The 20,848-nt window shown below is 43.9% G+C and overlaps 1 protein-coding gene across 12 annotated transcripts in view; it reads right to left on the bottom strand.

Moving 5' to 3' along the window:
* Nucleotides 1-502: 502 nt before the first annotated feature.
* LOC121571396 (ubiquitin-associated protein 2-like) overlaps nt 503-20,848 on the bottom strand; it is a 64,087-nt gene continuing 43,741 nt past the window's right edge. For 5 of the 12 annotated variants that reach the window (XM_045221894.1, XM_045221893.1, XM_045221899.1 and 2 more), the window contains 17 exons: nt 14,368-14,569; nt 13,800-14,101; nt 13,374-13,546; nt 13,060-13,177; nt 12,799-12,835; nt 11,232-11,427; nt 11,032-11,098; nt 10,566-10,893; nt 10,205-10,305; nt 9,908-9,961; nt 9,598-9,679; nt 8,965-9,185; nt 8,537-8,642; nt 3,762-3,887; nt 2,025-2,095; nt 1,648-1,851; nt 503-1,537 (listed from right to left, as the gene is read on the bottom strand). In XM_045221894.1, coding sequence (XP_045077829.1) covers nt 1,439-1,537; nt 1,648-1,851; nt 2,025-2,095; nt 3,762-3,887; nt 8,537-8,642; nt 8,965-9,185; nt 9,598-9,679; nt 9,908-9,961; nt 10,205-10,305; nt 10,566-10,893; nt 11,032-11,098; nt 11,232-11,427; nt 12,799-12,835; nt 13,060-13,177; nt 13,374-13,546; nt 13,800-14,101; nt 14,368-14,569 — 2,487 coding nt within the window. In that variant the 3' untranslated portion in view covers nt 503-1,438. The remainder of the gene's footprint in view (nt 1,538-1,647; nt 1,852-2,024; nt 2,096-3,761; nt 3,888-8,536; nt 8,643-8,964; nt 9,186-9,597; nt 9,680-9,907; nt 9,962-10,204; nt 10,306-10,565; nt 10,894-11,031; nt 11,099-11,231; nt 11,428-12,798; nt 12,836-13,059; nt 13,178-13,373; nt 13,547-13,799; nt 14,102-14,367; nt 14,570-20,848) is intronic. The other 7 variants (XM_045221903.1, XM_045221904.1, XM_045221905.1 and 4 more) reach the window with 5 other exon arrangements.

The following is a 20,848-nucleotide window of genomic DNA, read 5'->3' as shown; positions in this document are numbered from 1 at the left end:
ATTGCGCATGGTGATCTTTGGCTTGTGTGCGGCTGCTCGACCACGGAAACCCATTTCATGAAGCGCCGACGAACAGTTTTTCTGCTGACGTTGCTTCCAGAGGCAGTTTGGAACAGTAGTGAGCATTGCAACCGAGGACAGGCGATTTTTATGTGTACGCGCTTCAGCACTCTGTGGTCCCGTTCTGTGAACTTGTGTGGCCTACCACTTCGCGGCTTAGCCGTTGTTGCTCCTAGATGTTTCCACTTCACAATAACAGCACTTACAGTTGACCGGGGCAGCTCTAGCAGGGCAGAAATTTACGAACTGACTTGTTGGAAAAGTGGCATCCTATGACGGTGCCACATTGAAAGTCACTGAGCTCTTCAGTACGGGCCATTCTACTGTCAATGTTTGTCTATGGAGATTGAATGGCTGTGTGCTCAATTTTATACACCTGTCAGCCACAGGTGCGGCTGAAATAGCCAAATCCAATAATATGAATAGGTGTCCACATACTTTTGGCCATGTAGTGTATATGTACACACACACTCATCCATAAAAATAAAAAAAAACATTTTAAAACACACAGTACAAAAAGAAAATCACTGACAAAAAAAACTAACAGTAAAACTGTCCATCAGTAATCATTTCTGCAGGTTTCCTAATAATATATTGGGGGGGGACAGGTGGTGGAGTGAGCGTGTAATGGGGATTAGAAAAATAACTGAACTTATAGGTAGGTAAGGGTGTGCCCTGGCCTCTCGTACAATGTAATTTTGTACTCCAGAATCTACAAATGTAAAAAACGTTTAAATCAGGGGTAAAGCTACTTTGCAACATAAAATGGGAAATAATTTCACATGATATGAGTTTGAGGGACCCCCAGTGTACACACACAATATAGATATCTATATTTAGATCCAGATCTATATATCTTTATGGTAAAAAATAAACTTCACAACTGCTCTGTCAATTTAGAGAATCCATTAGTGAAACTAAAATTTTGTAAAAACCAAATGGGAAACAAAGGAAAAACATAATCTGTGTTTGGGTATAGGGTGGGAATAAGGGGGTGAGGGGAGAGGGTGAGAAATAGAAAACCAGCCTGTCCCCCACCTTCAGTAAAAACAAAAACATTCGTTCTTTTAGAAAACAGTTCTATGTTAAATACAACAGAGTGAAAGGGAGGGGGGTTGAACACGATACAAAATTCCAAACAATACTCCGCTCTTAACGATCTGTTACTATAACCATTTAACTCCACCCCCCTCTCTTTTAAGACTGTCCCCCTACTCTCCTCGCCACACTAGTGCTTTCCCTCTCAGCACAGCGCCACCCGTGGCAGTGGTGAGTACTGCCGTGTGCTGAGCCGAGAGAATGGGGAGGGGATCTCTGTAGGAGAGGGGGTTATATGGAGACCATTTGTGGGGACAGGGGGCTGGATGATGGGTGGGTGTTAGTTGGCCCCCCAGTTGTAGCTGTTGTATGCAGACTTGTTGATCTGGGTCTTCTGTTGAAGCGAAGCATTCTGGCTACGCTGTCCAGTGCCACCACTCTGTTAGAAGAGAAGATAGGAAGAGACCATAATGCAAGGTAACCTGTGCCAAATATTTCTCTCCAAGATACAGTGTGACACACACATGCGCCTTCACACACACACCGTACCTGTCCGTCCTGCTGCAGATGGTGGTGCAGGATCTGCGAGTGGGGCTGCTGGTGCGGTGCCAGGATGTGCATGAAGGGAGCTGGAGCGTAACCAGCCGCGGCTGGCGGGTTGATGGGACCACCGCCGCCCAGGGCAGAGGGCAGGCTGAAGGAAGCTGGCGGTGTACCAGCGTGGAAACCCTGCTGCTTCTCAAAAGACTGCTGCTGGAGGGATTAACACAACAAGGTCGGACGCCTGTCTTTTCTAGTCTGCGGTTTTTACACTTGTTTTTGTACAAACAACATTTTATACAGACACTGGTTGTCATATCCTTTCCGTATGTTTCAGAACATAATATTTTATTATAGTGTTTATACCACTGTAGCATCATTCTCACCTGCTGTGTCTTTGTGTAAACAGACCCTGAAATGTCTGGGACCCCCGTGTTGCTTGACGTCACCGAGACTCCTGCAGAGGAAACAAAGGGGTTCGGACACATTTACTTCACATGTCTACAGGTCACAACCCCTGCAGGAGAGGCATGGAAACCCCTGGGAGTCAGAGCCACAGAGTGGTCCGGGATTAAGGCAGCAGTTTCTAGATGGAAAGTAATTCTGTCAAACATACATCACATTCTAATTAGGTGCTGGGTGAGAAACTCCACACAGAAACAAAAAGGCTTGTACATGATTTGCTCTAATACCATTCCTATAGCTATAATGGCTTGCACATGATTTGCTCTTATAGGCTACCATTATCGCTCCTATAGGATGCATTGTACATGGTTTGATTTGCTCCTAAAACTCAGACATTGATTTCGTGATGTTGTCAGGTAACCCATCTCCATCTATACACCTTGGATTGAAACTCAGTACAAGGCTGTATAGGAGCAATACAGCACTTTCGAGAAGATGGTCACTAGATGCTAATATACAGTATCAGATGCATCAATGTAAGGGAAGGAGAGCAAAAAAAGGCAGCGGGGGAATGACAGGATGAGATGGAGGAGAGGAAAACGAAAAGGAGGATACAAAGAAAGATGTGTCAGTGTATCAGTTCCAGTCAGCCACGGCGATGAGGGTCTGACTGTCTGGTGGCGGCTACGTATTGTTCTAGCACACAACTGTCCCCCTGCACGCTCTGCTGACGGAAGAAACTGGAAACATCCGGTTCAGGGGAAACGCAGAGAAGAGGCGCAAGCCTGAAAACCGGATGCTTCCGGTTTCTTCCGAACCCAGTCAGGCATTTCTTTTACGCCTGCTACATTATGTTAGTCCCCCTGTATCGCCATGGAATCGCAGGACAGGGTCAACTAAACCCTGACATTCTAACCTCAGGCGGTGACCCACACGACAACTCCAGTTTACCGATACCTAGCATTAACATCAAACTCAGGAAATTCACTTTATCTACATAAAAAAATACATTAGTTTTTATCTGCTGTAGTTGAGACAGAATATATTGAGTTTGAGGGAGAGTATCACTTTGTAAACATGCTACCTTCACACCCCATAGTCTCCTGTCCCCATTTCAGAGCATGGCAGTTCAACAGGCAGGGCCTCCATTTTGTCACTCGTTCACCACCCTTGGGGTGTGTATCCTGTGTCAACCACACAGGACAGTGGGTAGAGAGGTACTTCTGACACTAACACATTTAAGCAAGCACACGTGGGTGGAAAGCTGGCAGCACAGAGTGCATGGACCAGGGCTACTCATCAACTGTTCATTGGTTAGCAGCTAGCTAGTTAGCGCTCCATTAGCTTGCTCGCACTGCTTTAGAAATGTAAGAATTGAACATAAACACTCAGTTAGCCTCTATGGCAGTGTTTTCCAAACTTGGTCCTGGGGACCCAAGGGGTGCACACTATTTTTTGTCCTAGCACAACACAGCTGATTCAAATACAACTCATCATCAAGCTTTGATTATTTGAATCTTCTGTGAAGTGCTACAGCACCTTGGTGCCCAATGATGATTAGTACTGGGGCATGGAGACAGACAGAGGGTGGCAGTTGACTGCTTATTGGGCATTTGTGTGGTGCGGACAGTAAGCAGCGATGAGGTTAAGGAGGATGGAGGTGATGACGGCGCGAGGGAGGAAGGAGGAGGGGAGGGTTGGTGTGTGGCGGCACTCACCGACTCCAGGCCCGCTGACAGAGCTGGCTTGCTTGTTTTGCGCAGAAGCGACGGCGGCCACGGCAGTGCCGTATCCACCCTTACAGAAATCCCCACTCCCTGAAGCCTGGCCCATATCCTCATAGCCTGAAACAGTCAGACACACAGCCGCAGCCCACAGCGTTAGACACACCAGGCAAGGTTAGGGGTCGGGGGTGTCAGGCAGGGGGGGTGGGCGGTCGGTCGGGCGGAGGCAGGAAGCAAAAGGTGGTGCAGATAACAGAGGTGCTGTGTGACCAAGTGGATAGAGGGAGAGATAGGACAATGGAAGGATAGAGTTGGAGAAATGGGGGTGGAGACATGGAAGTTTAAGATGACCTCCATGTGGGATGGGGTGGAAGGTATAGCCAGAAGCCCAACTCCAGTTGTTGAATGAGCAGAAGCATGCAATGATAGGCAACAGCAACAGAACACCCACCACCCTACTCCCCCGTAATATATGTAGTAGGAGGGCCATCGATACAGTCCACTTTTCCACTCAAAAACAACTCAAATAGAACATATTACTGTACTAACAAAAGGTACAAACAAGGGTAAACTAGATATCCTTCCCCATTCAAAAGAATGGTGAGAGTTGTAGAATCATACAACTCCCATTTCCACTCCCATTTCAGTGTTTGAAACTTTTTAAGTTTTCACAAATGCACACCCTGCAAAAAAAATCAAAAGAATCCCCAAGAAATCACATGGAGCCTCGAAGTAATAATCAATATTGGTCCCTGATCACTCTTTAGCTGGCCCATACCAGACAGCACCCAGGTTTGGTGGGTTAGAATGGTTTGTTGGTAACAACGGCAGCAGGCAGTTTGTCTCCAAGTAACAGAAACCGCTCCATACCAGCTGGTCAACAACATCAGTGACTGTGGCTCAGGGTTTCCCGTTATGAAAATGTGGTGCCGGACAATTGACCAGGAGCATTTTTATTTACCGGACATTTGATACGTTTAGAAGGACCCATATGCATTGGGGGCATAACCTGATTAGGGTGTCCACCCACGGTGCTCAAAATGACAGAAATCAAATGTATATTATGGTAATTAATCTTAACATAACATGCAAGTCAAAGATGCAACGACGTGCGTCCTTGTTAGAATGAACATGTTAGAATAACTATTTACTTTTCCTCAGCCAACAAGATGAGTAACGAACAGCAAAATCCCTAGACTATGCATAGGCGCGCTTGAGTTTCAAGTTTGGGGAAGCAAATTTTCACCATAAAAATGCACCTTTATAATAAAGCATCCCATGTATCATCGCATTTGCAGACTTATGTAAGATGGCCTACTATTTGTAATGTGATGAGTAGATTGGACAGTCGTAATTTAGGCTAATAATATAACTCAATCACTGTTCTCAAAAAAGACTTCAATGCATGGCTGAGCATGTATAGCGTAGAGGCCTGCGCTATAGTAGATACGTTTCTTTCTTTGCACGGGAAAAACACATTTCATGCAAATTCTACTACACTTTATATGACTGGAGACATTAAAACTATGTTTTAATACGACAAATTACAGGATAGCCTACTCTGCTAACACTGACAAACATACCAATAAAAACAACGTTGTCCATATAATAGGCCTACGAGGAGAAGAGACAAATAGAATATGACGTCCATCTAAACTGGAGGAGGAAATTATTGTCCAAAAACAAACTTAAGTCGAACAAGGATAAGGAGTAAATATGTGCAGTGCGCACTCACAGGGGATATGGCCAATGCTCTCCACTGGTGCCAATAACAAAAGGCCGACTGTTTTTCGTTCAATTAAGTTGAGAATTTACAGTGGGGAATAAAAGTATTTAGTCAGCCACCAATTGTGCAAGTTCTCCCACTTAAAAAGATGAGAGAGGCCTGTAATTTTCATCGTAGGTACACGTCAACTATGACAGACAAAATGATACTTTTTTTTCTCCAGAAAATCACATTGTAGGATTTTTTATGAATTTATTTGCAAATTATGGTGGAAAATAAGTATTTGGTCAATAACAAAAGTTTCTCAACACTTTGTTATATACCCTTTGTTGGCAATGACACAGGTCAAACGTTTTCTGTAAGTCTTCACAAGGTTTTCACACACTGTTGCTGGTATTTTGGCCCAAGATTTTCTATGGGGTTGAGATCTGGAGACTGGCTAGGCCACTCCAGGACCTTGAAATGCTTCTTACGAAGCCACTCCTTCGTTGCCCGGGCGGTGTGTTTGGGATCATTGTCATGCTGAAAGACCCAGCCACGTTTCATCTTCAATGCCCTTGCTGATGGAAGGTGGTTTTCACTCAAAATCTCACGATACATGGCCCCATTCATTCTTTCCTTTACACGGATCAGTCGTCCTGGCCCCTTTGCAGAAAAACAGCCCAAAAGCATGATGTTTCCACTCCCATGCTTCACAGTAGATATGGCGTTCTTTGGATGCAACTCAGCATTCTTTGTCCTCCAAACAAGACGAGTTGAGTTTTTACCAAAAAGTTCTATTTTGGTTTCATCTGACCATATGACATTCTCCCAATCCTCTTCTGGATCATCCAAATGCACTCTAGCAAACTTCAGACGGGCCTGGACATGTACTGGCTTAAGCAGGGGGACACGTCTGGCACTGCAGGATTTGAGTCCCTGGCGGCGTAGTGTGTTACTGATGGTAGGCTTTGTTACTTTGGTCCCAGCTCTCTGCAGGTCATTCACTAGGTCCCCCCGTGTGGTTCTGGGATTTTTGCTCACCGTTCTTGTGATCATTTTGACCCCACGGGGTGAGATCTTGTGTTGAGCCCCAGATCGAGGGAGATTATCAGTGGTGTTGTATGTCTTCCATTTCATAATAATTGCTCCCACAGTTGATTTCTTCAAACCAAGCTGCTTACCTATTGCAGATTCAGTCTTCCCAGCCTGGTGCAGGTCTACAATTTTGTTTCTGGTGTCCTTTGACAGCTCTTTGGTCTTGGCAATAGTGGAGTTTGGAGTGTGACTGTTTGAGGTTGTGGACAGGTGTATTTTATACTGATAACAAGTTCAAACAGGTGCCATTAATACAGGAAACGAGAGGAGGACAGAGGAGCCTCTTAAAGAAGAAGTTACAGGTCTGTGAGAGCCAGAAATCTTGCTTGTTTGTAGGTGACCAAATACTTATTTTCCACCATAATTTGCAAATAAATTCATTAAAAATCCTACAATGTGATTTTCTGGATTTTTTTTACTCAATTTGTCTGTCATAGTTGACGTGTACCTATGATGAAAATTACAGGCCTCTCTCATCTTTTTAAGTGGGAGAACTTGCACAATTGGTGGCTGACTAAATACTTTTTTCCCCCACTGTATGTTCATGCTTTAGTAGCATATTTTGAATGATTTTATTTATTTCTGTATAGACAGGAGTAGGCTAATTAGGCTACATAATTTTGGCAATTGAATCAAATGTACTTAAGGAAAGCTTCCCCTAGGCTTATGGATGCGCCGCTTATGAGCCATGTCAATCTACTAGTCCCCATAGTAGAAAAGTTTCACTTGTCCAGAAAGAAATAGGCCAATCAGACCCTGGGACAGTTGTGGGACGATAGATCCAAAGTTCATACAACCAGTAGGCCTCGGCAACATATATACTTTTTTAAAGCAATGAATCTGATGCAACAGATCTGAACGTTTAGCTTAAAATGTTGATACACAATTTCTTAACATTATTAGCACAGCAATGCGCACCAGGCAGTAGGCAACGCGCGAATGAACATTTGGCTACCGGACAATGAAAGAAAGTTGTAAACCAATAGAACATGAGAGAAATAGGCTACTGGTTTCAATGTCATATGGAAGTCTTTCTAAAATAATTGCCTCCACGGATATGGTCGGATTTGCCTAGGCTACTTTTGAAGCAAGGTAAAACATACCTCATAAATTTGTAGTAAAATGTTCAGATTTCAAACAATTAAGTAACTATATATGTTTTCAAAATGCATACTGCCTCCAGCTCAAAGCGAAGCGCGCTTCAATTACCAGTTGAGAAATAAAAATTGCTCTTAAATCGCGGCCCAACAAAAAAATTTTAACACACGATTGCATTTAGAATTGTTGCGCAATCAGTGGGCTTATAAAAGAGCTGTCTGACAGATTTTCCGCTCAAAGGCTCTGTATCTGTATGCTGTCTCTGCATGTGATAAGATACATAACGAATATACACACACGCCAATTTTATTCTACATAATTATGCAAATTAACCCATAGACCGATAAGCATGACCGGTCAAATGTATTTACATCAACTGGCATTTCCATCAATGAATAGGCAAAAAAACATTACTTAACAGTGGGATTTCTCTTCTCCCGGACAATTGGCCGTTGCTAATTTTATTCATCAGCTTTTCCATTTTTGAACGGCCAAAAGCCGGCTATTACCGGCTAACGGAAACCCTGATGTGGCTATGCATGCCTGATTAGAAAGGTTGGAGTTAGTGCCGTTTCATCCACTAACCATGTTGAAGAGCGGTTGATGTAGACAGGTAATGTGGGCAATGTCAGCCTTAGCAGGCTTAGGCACAGGCAAATGTTGCATTCAAACCCAACAAACCTTTGAATGTGAGAGGCTTATTAAATATAAACGTGAAAGCACACATTGTCAACTAAACTGACTGTCAGTTGCATGCAGTGTTGATAGCCATTCTATCAGTATGTACAGTGTAAAGAGTTGAACTGAAAGACCCCTGAACAGACGCCGTTCCACAGGGTGTGTCCTCGGGGTGTGTGTTGAGTCATACCAGTGTTGTAACCATGGGAACCGTAGCCGCTGGCCTGCTGGAAGGCAGTTGCCGAGGCATTGACTCCAACGTTCACACCGTGCTGCTTCGACGAGGTAGGAGCCACCTAGAAACACACAGACAGGTTAGAGGTGAAACTAATATAATTAGTTGTCTAGCGTATTTAAAATATCAGCTGCTATCACATGCTATTTCAATTCCTTTTACAGCATACTGAATTCTCACAATTGAAGTGAAAAACTGTTTGTAGTACATTTGTGCCCCAATTATAAATTAGGACAGTTTGCATGTCATATTACAAAATGAATTTGCACAACATGCATTTCTACATGTATCAGGAGAACATACTCTTGTTAACTTCATAAACTTAATATAATTTTTTAAAAAACATCCAAAACAACACCCAGACAAAGCATGTGAAATCTCACCGGGAACATGGCGGGGCCATACTGGAAGGTGTTGGGCAGGCCCGGCACGCCGGTGTAGTAGGGCAGGCTGGTGTAGCTGTAGCCGGGGGGAAGCGCTGGGTTAAGGAAAGGCTGCTGCGTGGTGTGATGCGTCTGGCTCTGGTTCTGCTGTGTCTGCTGGGCCAACGTGGTGGCCGGCGCCGGGGACGACGCGTCACCTCGACCAAACTTTGATAAGTCACCTGCCGGAGGGGAATGGCAAAGAAAAAGGTAAAGTGTGAAAAAGGTGAGTGAAAGGGGGATGAGGGGAAGGAGGAGATGAGTGAGAAAATGTGACAATAATGTCCATTGTGTTCAAGCAACGGTAATGCGATTCACTGAGATCAGTTATTACAGCAGTACAATGGACAATAACGTAGCAGCGTATCAGTTCCAGTCAGTCACAAGGTCTGACTGTATCTGGTGCCGGCTGCACATTGTTCTAACACGCCACTGTCCCCCTGCATCGCCATGGAGACGCAGGACAGGGTCAACTGATGCGTGTTTGTTCCCAACACCAAACCCCTCCATTCACTGTGTTAGCACTCTGTACATAATCCATAGATTAGGAAAGTAGAGTAAGACATCATAGATGGGGGTTAGAGTGGTGGTTACCAGAGTAAGGGTTGTTGCTCAGGCTGCCATCTCTGCCAGTCAGTGCTGTGTTGGGGGTGGCAAACGGGATGCTGTAGTAATCCTGAGAAGACAGAAGAGGCTCAGTTTTTACTAGTACGAAAGGACTATCAGACTACATCCCATTTTCATCACGTCGCAACATAGCAAAGTTCCTGGAAACAAATGAGAGTTCCAAGAACAGTTGTTCACTTCTTCAAATAACAGTTTGCAGCTGTTGTTAGAGTTACTAGTAAAAGTCATATTTGGCCAGTCCACACGGACGGGTTACATCCAGATAGCTTAGACTCACCAGTGGTATTCTAGTCTGGAGCATCTGTAGGTCATCATAGCCGTACACCTGAGGCTGAGACACACAAGGCGGTGAGACGACAATAGAAAGGGAGAAAAAAAGTTGGGATTTTCCCTCCAATTGCAGTATACCATTACGAAGCTCTAAATATGAACTTTTATAAAAAGTGTAAAAAACAGAATATAGAATTTTGGACGATATGCGCAGATATAGGCGGTCACTCACACTTAGATAGACCTCATGATTTCCATGACCTAAAGGCAGGTTTAGTTGACAGAGACAGTGAGGAGTACTTACAGGGTAGGCGTGCAGTAGTCCGGGGGCCATAATGTATGGGTTGGGCAGCAGAGGGGGCACTCCAGGAGGAAGGTTAGGAGGTGCTTTCCCTGTAAAGAGACCAGCAGAAACAAAAGACAAAACATATGAAATAATAGGATGGAAATTATTGTATTAGAAAAAACTAAACATATACAACACACCCCATCACATCTCAAATCTAAACCACAGACCCCCGGCTGCATCCCAAATGGCACCCTATTCCCAATATAGTGCACTACATTAGACCAGGGCCCATAGGGCTCCAGTCAAAAGTAGTGCACTATATAGGGAACAGGGTGCCATTTGGGACGCAATCCCCTTAACCAACAACCCCTCTAACCTGAGGAGACTGCAGAGCTGCGTGAGGAGGCGGAGGAAGCGATAGCCTGGGCTTGTGCTGCTGTGGACATGGCTGCCGAGGCTACAGCTGGAGGTCCCATGGAGGCTGCTGTGTGGAGGCCCATGGCTGCTAGGCTGCTGACGGGGCCCAGGCCTGAGGGGGCTGACTGAGACACTGTGTTCACTGAAGAGGGCTGAGGGGCCCCCATGGAGACCTGATGCGCTGCTGCAACCACCGACGAGGAAGAGGGGGCCGAGGAAGAGGGGACCACCGAGACAGAGGAAGGGAAGGAGGAAGAGTGCAAGCTGGAGTCGTCTACTCTCTGGTGCTGTCAGGATGGATGAATGGAGAGAAGAGGAGATGGTTATGGTAAACAAGATTAAATACCCACTAGGTTAGATTAAGAAGTATTTGATGTATCCTCCATCATAGGAAATGCACTCTCTTCTATCTCACACACACTCACCATTAGACTGGCGTTGGATGTGCGGACTTGGGATTGAGCGAGACTGTTCTGTTGTGTAGAAAGGGAACTGGAGAAAGAACAACCGATCGTCCATTATCAATTTAGTTGAATAAAGAACCACTATCCACTGGCACTACTACAATCCAAACTCTTCAAATCACTCAAGCCCTTCGTTCAAACCATTCAGGGTGCCATCTTACTTGCTGTGCTGAGGCGGGGGCATGGTATTCGGGGGCAAGTCTTCATTGTGCCCCAGAGTGCTGTGCGACGACTGATTGGATGTGCTCAACAAGGACGCGGGCCCTGAGCCACTGTCCGTCAATGTAGCCATGGAGACTGACGCGGGCGTGGCCGAATCAGAGGCCAACTTCACAGACACTGCAGAGCCTGCTGCAGCTGGACAGAGAGACAGAAAGGACATAGAGGGAGAGAAATATAGAGAGAGATTCTGGGATTAGTGCCAACCCAAATGGACGACAGCTCTACAATACACACTGTCTAATTGGGCAGATTGCCATTCCAAACTGTATCCGCTTTAAGGGACACTGAATGAATAGCCGTAAAATACTAATAGAGGACCACAAAATAACAGGCATGGTTCCCGAGTACTTAACCTACATCCAGGAACACCATAGTGCCCACAAAGCTCATCACTAAGCTAAGGAACCTGGGCTAAACACCTCCCTCTGCAACTGGATCCTGGACTTCCTGACGGGCCGCCCCCAGGTGGTAAGGGTAGGCAACAACACATCTGCTACGCTGATCTTCAACACTGGGGCCCCTCAGGGGTGCGTGCTTAGTCCCTTCCTGTACTCCCTGTTGACCCACGACTGCGTGGCCAAGCATGACTCCAACACCATTATCAAGTTTGGAGGTCAGAGACCTGGCAGGTCAGAGACCTGGCAGTGAGCCTGTAATCGAACCCACAATTGCTGATGCTCCAGATACTCAACTAGTCTCAAGAAGGCCAGTTTTATTGCTTTTTAAGCAGCACAACCGTTTTCAGCTGTGCTAACATAATTGCAAAAGGTTTTTCTAATGATCAATTAGCCTTTTAAAATGATCAACTTGGATTAGCAAACAACGTGCCATTGGAACACAGGACTGATGGTTGCTGATAATGGGCCTCTGTACACCTATGTAGATATTCCATTAAAAATCAAAATCAGCCGTTTCCAGCTACAATAGCCATTTACAACATTAACAATGTCTACACTATTTTCTGATCAATTTGATGTTATTTTAATGGACAACAAAATTGCTTTTCTTTCGAAAACAACGACATTTCTAAGTGACCCCAAACTTTTGAACGGTAGTGTATATACTAGGCGGTGTCAGAGGAAGGCCCAAAAAATTGTCAAAGACTCCAGTCACCCTGTTTATTATCTATGCATTTTCACTTTACAAATTACCTCGACAAACCTGTACCCCTGCACTTTGACTCGGTATACCCCCTGTATATAGCCCCGTTATTGTTATGTAATTTACGTGTAACTTTTTGATAATTTTTTTAAACTTTTGTTTATTTAGTAAATATTTTCTTAACTATTTCTTGAACTGCATTGTTGGTTAAGGGCTTGTAAGTAAGCATTTCACGTTAAGGTCTACACCTGTTGTATTCAGCGCATGTGACAAATAAAATGTGATTAGATTTTTGAAATGCATTACAATGCTTGTTAGTGGATTACCACGTCACACGGTTGCCATGACCACCACATATTCAGACTTCATTCACTGCAAACCCACACAGCTACCAAAATGACTCACCTTCCACAGAATGCGTCTGTATTGAATTGAATCCATTCTGAAAAAACACAAGTTCAGGTGGGCTTGTTAGGGTACACTAATTTAGGGGAGTAGTTTCCATAGCAACAGTTCATTCAATAACAGAGGGAGCCAATCAAAGAAAAGTGAAAAACAGAGCAATTACTTTATTTCTTATTTCTCTAAGAATCAAAGCAATATGAATAGAGGAATGAATCTCAAGGAGGCAGAGCAATATGAATGGAGGAATGAATGGAGGCTCACCTTGTTCTGCATGTCTTTCTGCGGGGAGGAGACGGGGGTGGGGTAGCGCCGGGCCTGGGGAGCCCTCTGGTCGTACATGTCCATCTGACTGGGGTTGGAGAGGGAGGGAATCGCATCACTGGAGGAGAAGAAGCAGGGAGATTAGATAAAGCCATAGGGCTACTTTGAGAAAAGAGAAGGTGTCCAGTGTCAAAGCTCAAGTGGGCCCAAGTGACAGAGATGCTACACATGGGTCTGTGTGTGGTGTTGTAGTTGTAGAAGACCCATATCTTACACCAATTTTGCAGTGTCTGGTATGACAGATGTGTGCTCACCAGCTGGGGCTTGTGTAGAGGCTGTTCTGAACCTGGCTTCCTGGTGTGGTGGTGGTTGGGGTGCTGTCGTACTCCTGGAGCACAGGTTCAGAGCCAAACTGCAGTGCTCCAAATTGCAGGTTCAGCCCAGAGATGTCTGCCGAGCCAGGCATCTCCACCGCCATCGCTGGAATCTGGAATCAAATATCATAAAGATATGGTTAATGTCAGGGACAGCAAGGTAATTAAGTTATGAAAAAGTAAAGAGAGGTAGGGAGGGATACATAGGTGTTAGGCTAACAGAGTGATGAAAGTAAAGTGAATGTGTGCTCACTGTTTGCTGTGAGTGAGCAAGTGTTAACTATCGAAAATAATTCGAAGTTGGGCGCGGGGTGACTGGCCATTCACTCGGTTTACATTGTCCTTGTATCAGTGTTGAGCTGTTACCTTGGTGGTGATGGAGGTCCTCTTCTTCTGTTGCTTGAGCTTGTGCTGCTGCAATGGCAGGGGGCTGGAGCCCTGGGCGTCCGATGAGCCAGGTGACACCTGCTGCCGCAGGGGGGGCACCGTCATCTTCGGGAGGGCAGACGCGGGGTGCGCCATGTGGGACGATGGGGTGCTCTGTGAGGGCATGGAGGAGGAGACTGAGGAAGGGGGGAGGAAGGCATCCAACACAGAGGTGGTGGGCTGGTAGGGATGGCGCTTGGTGAAGGGGCTGTGGACCGCAGGCTCCGGCTGGGCCTTCATGTCTGGGGGGGAGAGAAGGGGATGGGAGAAAGGAAGGTAGGGCCTGCACCTGATGGCTATAAAACTTTTTTATTTTTTTTAAACATCAGATTCTGAACCCTGCATAGGGCATTTAAGATATCTCCTCTTCATAACCAGAAACAATACCAGTCATGTAGGCATTTCAAATGCTCTGCAAACCCAAATTAGTATAGCCTCTATGTACACCCCCTACTTTACTTGAAAACCATACAAACTACCCCTACGGTCCCAGTATATCTCCTCTTACCATACTGGCCTAGCGCTGCGGAGCTGGTGTCCCAGGAAGAGGGGGTGGGGTTGGGCTGTCCTGTCTGGGACTGCTGGGCGGCCAGCTGGGCCAAGGCCTGGGCCGTCTTAAACTGCTCCAAGAACTGGGAGCCGCTGGTCGTCCCTGTGCTGCCTCCTTTAGGGTCCCCCACCTCCCCGAAGCCCTTCCGCAGCATGTTCACCTGCAATGGGAACAAAAGAGGAGGAACTGAAATTCTGCACGTTTTAGGAATGAGCGTCAAACAGAATAGATCAGCTGTGCTGGTTTATAGCTAGAACTAGTGTTGTCACGATACCAACATTTTACTAACACCTTACATTCGTAAGGTTGTGGCAGTGATGGTGGACTGAAGATAGTGGTGCAGAATGCCTAATGAGAAATCGCAATATTCATTATCTCTAAAACTGACTAAATAGTAGCACAACACTGATCTATTTTATCGTGGGCAATAACATTCAAGCTGGACAATAACCCCAAAAAACGTATAAGGCTAGAGAACTTTATTGCTGAATATTACGAACACAGTCAAAGCCAAAACATGTCGGAAAGGAACACAAAAAAAAGAAATAGAGAACCAAACCAAGAGAAGGCTACGTGATTCCTCGATAGACACCGATGATTTATGCTTTTCACCACCTGGTACGCCAAGAGTGGAAACCGACCTGCTAAAATCAATAAATGATAAATTGGGCGTACTTGAACTAAAGAAAAGAAATAAAGGAGATGAAGGCGAGCCTCGAAATGAGTGACGAAAAAGCTGCGACAATGGAGAAAGAAACAAACAAGCTAAAAGAGTCAATACTATTGAAACGGACGTTAAAGAACTTAAAAAGGAGAGCATGTTTCTGAGAGAAGCCTTTCTATGAATACAGAATAGATCCATGCGAGAAAATCTGGTACTTACTGGTATTTAAAAAAAATTGGGGTGAAGACCCTGAAAGCGTGGTGAAAGAATTCCTTCTTAAAAGTGCTACAGATCCCAGGCGATACTGTCGACAAAATTAAACACGAACGTGTACACCATTTCGGACAAAGAGGACAGCGATGCGAGCGCCCAATAGTTGCCAAATTTGCATTCTTTAAAGCTAAAATAATGTTTAAAGCCTGGATTTTTAAAAAAAGACTTGCTGGCACGAAAATAGGAATGAATGATCAGTTCCCGAAAGAAATTGCAGAATGGCGCAAAGTTCTGTACGCACTCTTCAAGGTGAATAGACTTAAAGGGAAACGTGTACCTCTTGTATTCGATTAAATGTACATTGATAACCAACTGTTCCGAGACAACAAGACTACTCCATGGCTATTCTAATTAGCAAACTCTGGATTAGTTTAAAAAAACAGCCCGCAACATGGTTTGTGAAATTACATCAAATGCGTGCGAAATCGCACAGGAAGAAAAAAAGATAGTGTTGGTAATATGGGTCATATATTTTTTTACCGTTTGAGCTAGAGACAAGCATGCCTGTCGCACTGTTGTGCTCCATTTGTCCTCCCTGGCACTCAGAGGCTGCGTGACAGCGTACTTGCAAAGCGTACTGAAACTGGCCTGTGCTCTTGGTTATACCAGGGTTGAAATTATACAAAGTATCAACTTTGCTCGCTCTGCATGCTGCTCCAATGTATCAAATACACAAATGTAACTGCATCCCCACTCGCCATCACAGCTAAATTATATTTTAAAAACTGATTGAGGAATAGATGTGCATGAAGAGCGGACAGAGAGAAGCAGGTGAGTGATGGCAAGAAGAGGATGATGGCTGGCTGATTACAGCTCCCACACGTGATACGATATGTGTATGAAAGTGAAGTGGATATTACTGGACCGGCGCATACAAGAGACTAGTGGCTGTTGCTTAAATTTGTTTAACTGAATGTATAAACAAAACTGACTTTATAAAACATTTAGCGGGTTCTTTAGATTGGTAGGGCAGAACAATTTAGTAGTATCATATGAAACTGTACTACAGTATATAAAAAAAGTTGCTATCATAGGTATCATGACATTTTGGTACCGCGATATTACCGTGGCGCCGGAATACCGTGCAACATTAGCTACAACACTTAAGTAGTCACTAAAACTGAAGAAAACTGGAGGCCTCTTACACTTCAATGTTGTGATGCGAAAATCCTGGCAAAATGCATAGCACAGAATAAAAAAGGTTTTACCAGATATTGTTCATCCTGATCAGACAGGTTTTTTACCTGGACAATATACGACAATTACTTGAAACAATTGAACATTATGAAACATCAAAAGATACCAGGCCTGGTCTTCATAGCAGATTTTGAAAAGGCGTTTGATAAAGTAAGACTAGAATTTATATATAAATGCCTGGATTACTTTAATTTCGGTGAATCTCTTACACAATGGGTTAAAGTTACGTACATCAACCCCAGATGTAAAATAGTAAATAATGGTTACTTCTCAGAAAGTATTGAGCTTTTAAGAGGAGTAAAACAAGGCTGTCCGTTGTCTCCATATCTATTTATTATGGCCATTGAAATGCTAGCTATTAAAATTAGATCCACCAAGAACATCAAGGTGTTAGAAATCCAGGGGATAAAAACAAAAACAAGTGTCAATGTGATGACTGAAGTTTTTTTCTTAAGTCCGCAATCTGGATCCCTGCAGTCTAATTGACGATCTTGATCACTTTTCTAGCCTCTCTGGACTAAAACCTAATTATGACAACTGTACCATATTACGTATTGATCGTTAAAAGACACAGTGTTTACACTGCTACTAATTTACCAATAAAATGGGCAGATTGTGAAGTAGACATACTTGGTATTCACATCTCAAAAAATATAAATGAACTTACCACAATCAATTTCAATAGAAAGTTTGCAAAAATAGATAAGATTCCATGGAGAACTAAATGTCTATTTATGGAAAAATCACATTGATTAACTTTGATCATATCACAGTTAACTTACTAACGGCACTGCCTACTCCAAACGACTTGTTTAAAAAAATCATATGAGCAAAAAATATTTCCTTTTATTGGGAATATATATATATATATATATTTCCTTTTATTGGGAATATATATATATATATTTCCTTTTATTGGGAATATATATATATATATTTCCTTTTATTGGGAATATATATATATATATTTCCTTTTATTGGGAATATATATATATATATTTCCTTTTATTGGGAATATATATATATATATATATATATATATTTCCTTTTATTGGGAATATATATATATATATATATTCTTTTATTGGATATATATATATATATTTCCTTTTATTGGATATATATATATATATTTCCTTTTATTGGGAATATATATATATTATTTTATTGGATATATATATATATATATATATCTCTGCAAAAAAAGAAACGTCCCTTTATCAGGACCCTGTCTTTCAAAGATAATTCGTAAAAATCCAAATAACTTCACAGATCTTCATTGTAAAGGGTTTAAACACTGTTTACCATGCTTTTTCAATTAACCATAAACAATTAATGAACATGCACCTGTGGAACGGTCGTTAAGACACTAACAGCTTACAGACGGTAGGCAATTAAGGTCACAGTTATGAAAATCTAGGACACTAAGAGAGGCCTTTCTACTGACTCCAAAAGAAAGATGCCCAGGGTCCCTGCTCATCTGCGTGAACGCGCCTTAGGCATGCTGCAAGGAGGCATGAGGACTGCAGATGTGGCCAGGGCAATAAATGGCAATGTCCGTACTGTGAGACGCCTAAGACAGCGCTACAGGGAGACAGGACGGACAGCTGATCGTCCTCGCAGTGGCAGACCACGTGTAACAACACCTGCACAGGATCGGTACATCCGAACATCACACCTGCGGGACAGGTAAAGGATGGCAACAACAACTGCCAGAGTTACACCAGGAACGCACAATCCCTCCATCAGTGCTCAGACTGTCCGCAATAGGCTGAGAAAGGCTGGACTGAGGGCTTGTAGGCCTGTTGTAAGGCAGGTCCTCAATAGACATCCCCGGCAACAACGTCGCCTATGGGCACAAACCCACCATCTCTGGACCAGACAGGACTGGCAAAAAGTGTTCTTCGCTGACGAGTCGCGGTTTTGTCTCACCAGGGGTGATGGTCGGAGGATTTGCGTTTATCGTCAAAGGAATGAGCGTTACAACGAGGCCTGTACTCTGGAGCGGGATCGATTTGGAGGTGGAGGGTCCGTCATGGTCTGGGGCGGTGTGTCACAGCATCATCAGACTGAGCTTGTTGTCATTGCAGGCAATTTCAACGCTGTGCGTTACAGGGAAGACATCCTCCTCCCTCATGTGGTACCCTTCCTGCAGGCTCACCCTGACATGACCCTACAGCATGACAATACCACCAGCCATTCTGCTTGTTCTGTGCGTGATTTCCTGCAAGACCGGAATGTCAGTGTTCTGCAATGGCCAGCGAAGAGCCCGGATCTCAATCCCATTGAGCACGTCTGGGACCTGTTGGATCGGAGGGTGAGGGCTAGGGCCATTCCCCCCAGACTTCAGGTGCCTTGGTGGAAGAGTGCGGTAACATCTCACAGCAAGAACTGACAAATCTGGTGCAGTCCATGAGGAGGAGATGCACTGCAGTACTTAATGCAGCTGGTGGCCACACCAGATACTGACTGTTCCTTTTGATTTTGACCCCCCTTTGTTCAGTGACACTTTACCCCATTTCTGTTAGTCACATGTCTATGGAACTTGTTCAGTGTATATCTCAGTTGTTGAATCTTGTTATGTTCATATAAATATTTACACATTAAGTTTGCTGAAAATAAACGCAGTTGACAGTGAGAGGACGTTTCTTTTGTTGCTGAGATATCTCTATATATTATATATATATATATATATATATATATATATATATATATATATATATATATATATATATATATATATATATATATACACACACACATAACCGTTCAAAAGTTTGGGGTCACAGACAGACAATTTGTTGAGGTAATCTGAAGAGATTTCACCCCATGCTTCCTGAAGAACCTCCCACAAGTTAGATTGGCTTGATGGGCACTTCTTACGTACCATACGGTCAAGCTGCTCCCACAACAGCTCAATTTTTTTATTTTTTATTTCACCTTTATTTAACCAGGTAAGCAAGTTGAGAACAAGTTCTCATTTACAACTGTGACCTTGCCAAGATAAAGCAAAGCAGTGCGATAAAAACAACGACACAGCGTTACATATGGGGTAAACAAAACAAAGTCAAAAATACAACAGAAAATATATATACAGTGTGTGCGAATGTAGAAAATTATGGAGGTAAGGCAATAAATAGGCCATAGTGCAAAATTGTTATAATTTCGTATTAACACTGGACTGATAGATGTGCAAAAGATGATGTGCAAATAGAGATACTGGGGTGCAAATTAGCAAAATAAATAACAATATGGGGATGAGGTAGTTGGATAGGCTAATTACAGATGGGCTGTGTACAGGTGCAGTGATCGGTAAGCTGCTTTCACAACTGACGCCTAAAGTTAGTGAGGGAGATAAGAGTCTCCAGCTTCAGAGATTTTTGCAGTTCGTTCCAGTCATTGGCAGCAGAGAACTGGAAGGAATGGCGGCCAAATGAGGTGTTGGCTTTGGGGATGACCAGTGAGATATACCTGCTGGAGCGCATACTACGGGTGGGTGTTGCTATGATGACCAGTGAGCTAAGATAAGACTGGGATTTGCCTAGCAGTGATTTATAGATGACCTGGAGCCAGTGGGTTTGGCGACGAATATGTTGTGAGGGCCAGCCAACGAGAGCGTACAGGTCACAATGGTGGATAGTATATGGGGCTTTGGTGACAAAACGGATGGCACTGTGATAGACTACATCCAATTTGCTGAGTAGAGTGTTGGAGGCTATTTTGTAAATGACATCGCCGAAGTCAAGGATCGGTAGGATAGTCAGTTTTACGAGGGCATGTTTGGCAGCATGAGTGAAGGAGGCTTTGTTGCGAAATAGGAAGCCGAACTTTTGATTGGAGATGCTTAATGTGAGTCTGGAAGGAGAGTTTACAGTCGAACCAGACACCTAGGGATTTGTAGTTGTCCACATACTCTAGGTCAGACCCGCCGAGAGTAGTGATTCTAGTCGGGTGGGCGGGTGCAAGCAGCGTTCGGTTGAAGAGCATGCATTTAGTTTTACTAGCGTTTAAGAGCAGTTGGAGGCTACGGAACGAGTGTTGTAAGGCGTTGAAGCTCGTTTGGAGGTTTGTTAACACAGTGTCCAATGAAGGGCCAGATGTATACAAAATGGTGTCGTCCGCATAGAGGTGGATCCGAGCGTAACCGGCATCAAGAGCAACATCATTGATATACACAGAGAATAGAGTCGGCCCGAGAATTGAACCCTGTGGCACCCCCATAGAGACTGCCAGAGGTCCAGACAACAGGCCCTCCGATTTGACACATTGAACTCTATCTGAGAAGTAGTTGGTGAACCAGGCGAG

The sequence above is a fragment of the Coregonus clupeaformis genome, chromosome 8, assembly GCF_020615455.1.
Source record: "Coregonus clupeaformis isolate EN_2021a chromosome 8, ASM2061545v1, whole genome shotgun sequence".
Lineage (NCBI taxonomy): Eukaryota > Metazoa > Chordata > Actinopteri > Salmoniformes > Salmonidae > Coregonus > Coregonus clupeaformis.
Note: the sequence above shows the minus strand (reverse complement) of the source record. Positions and strands in the feature narration are given on the sequence as shown.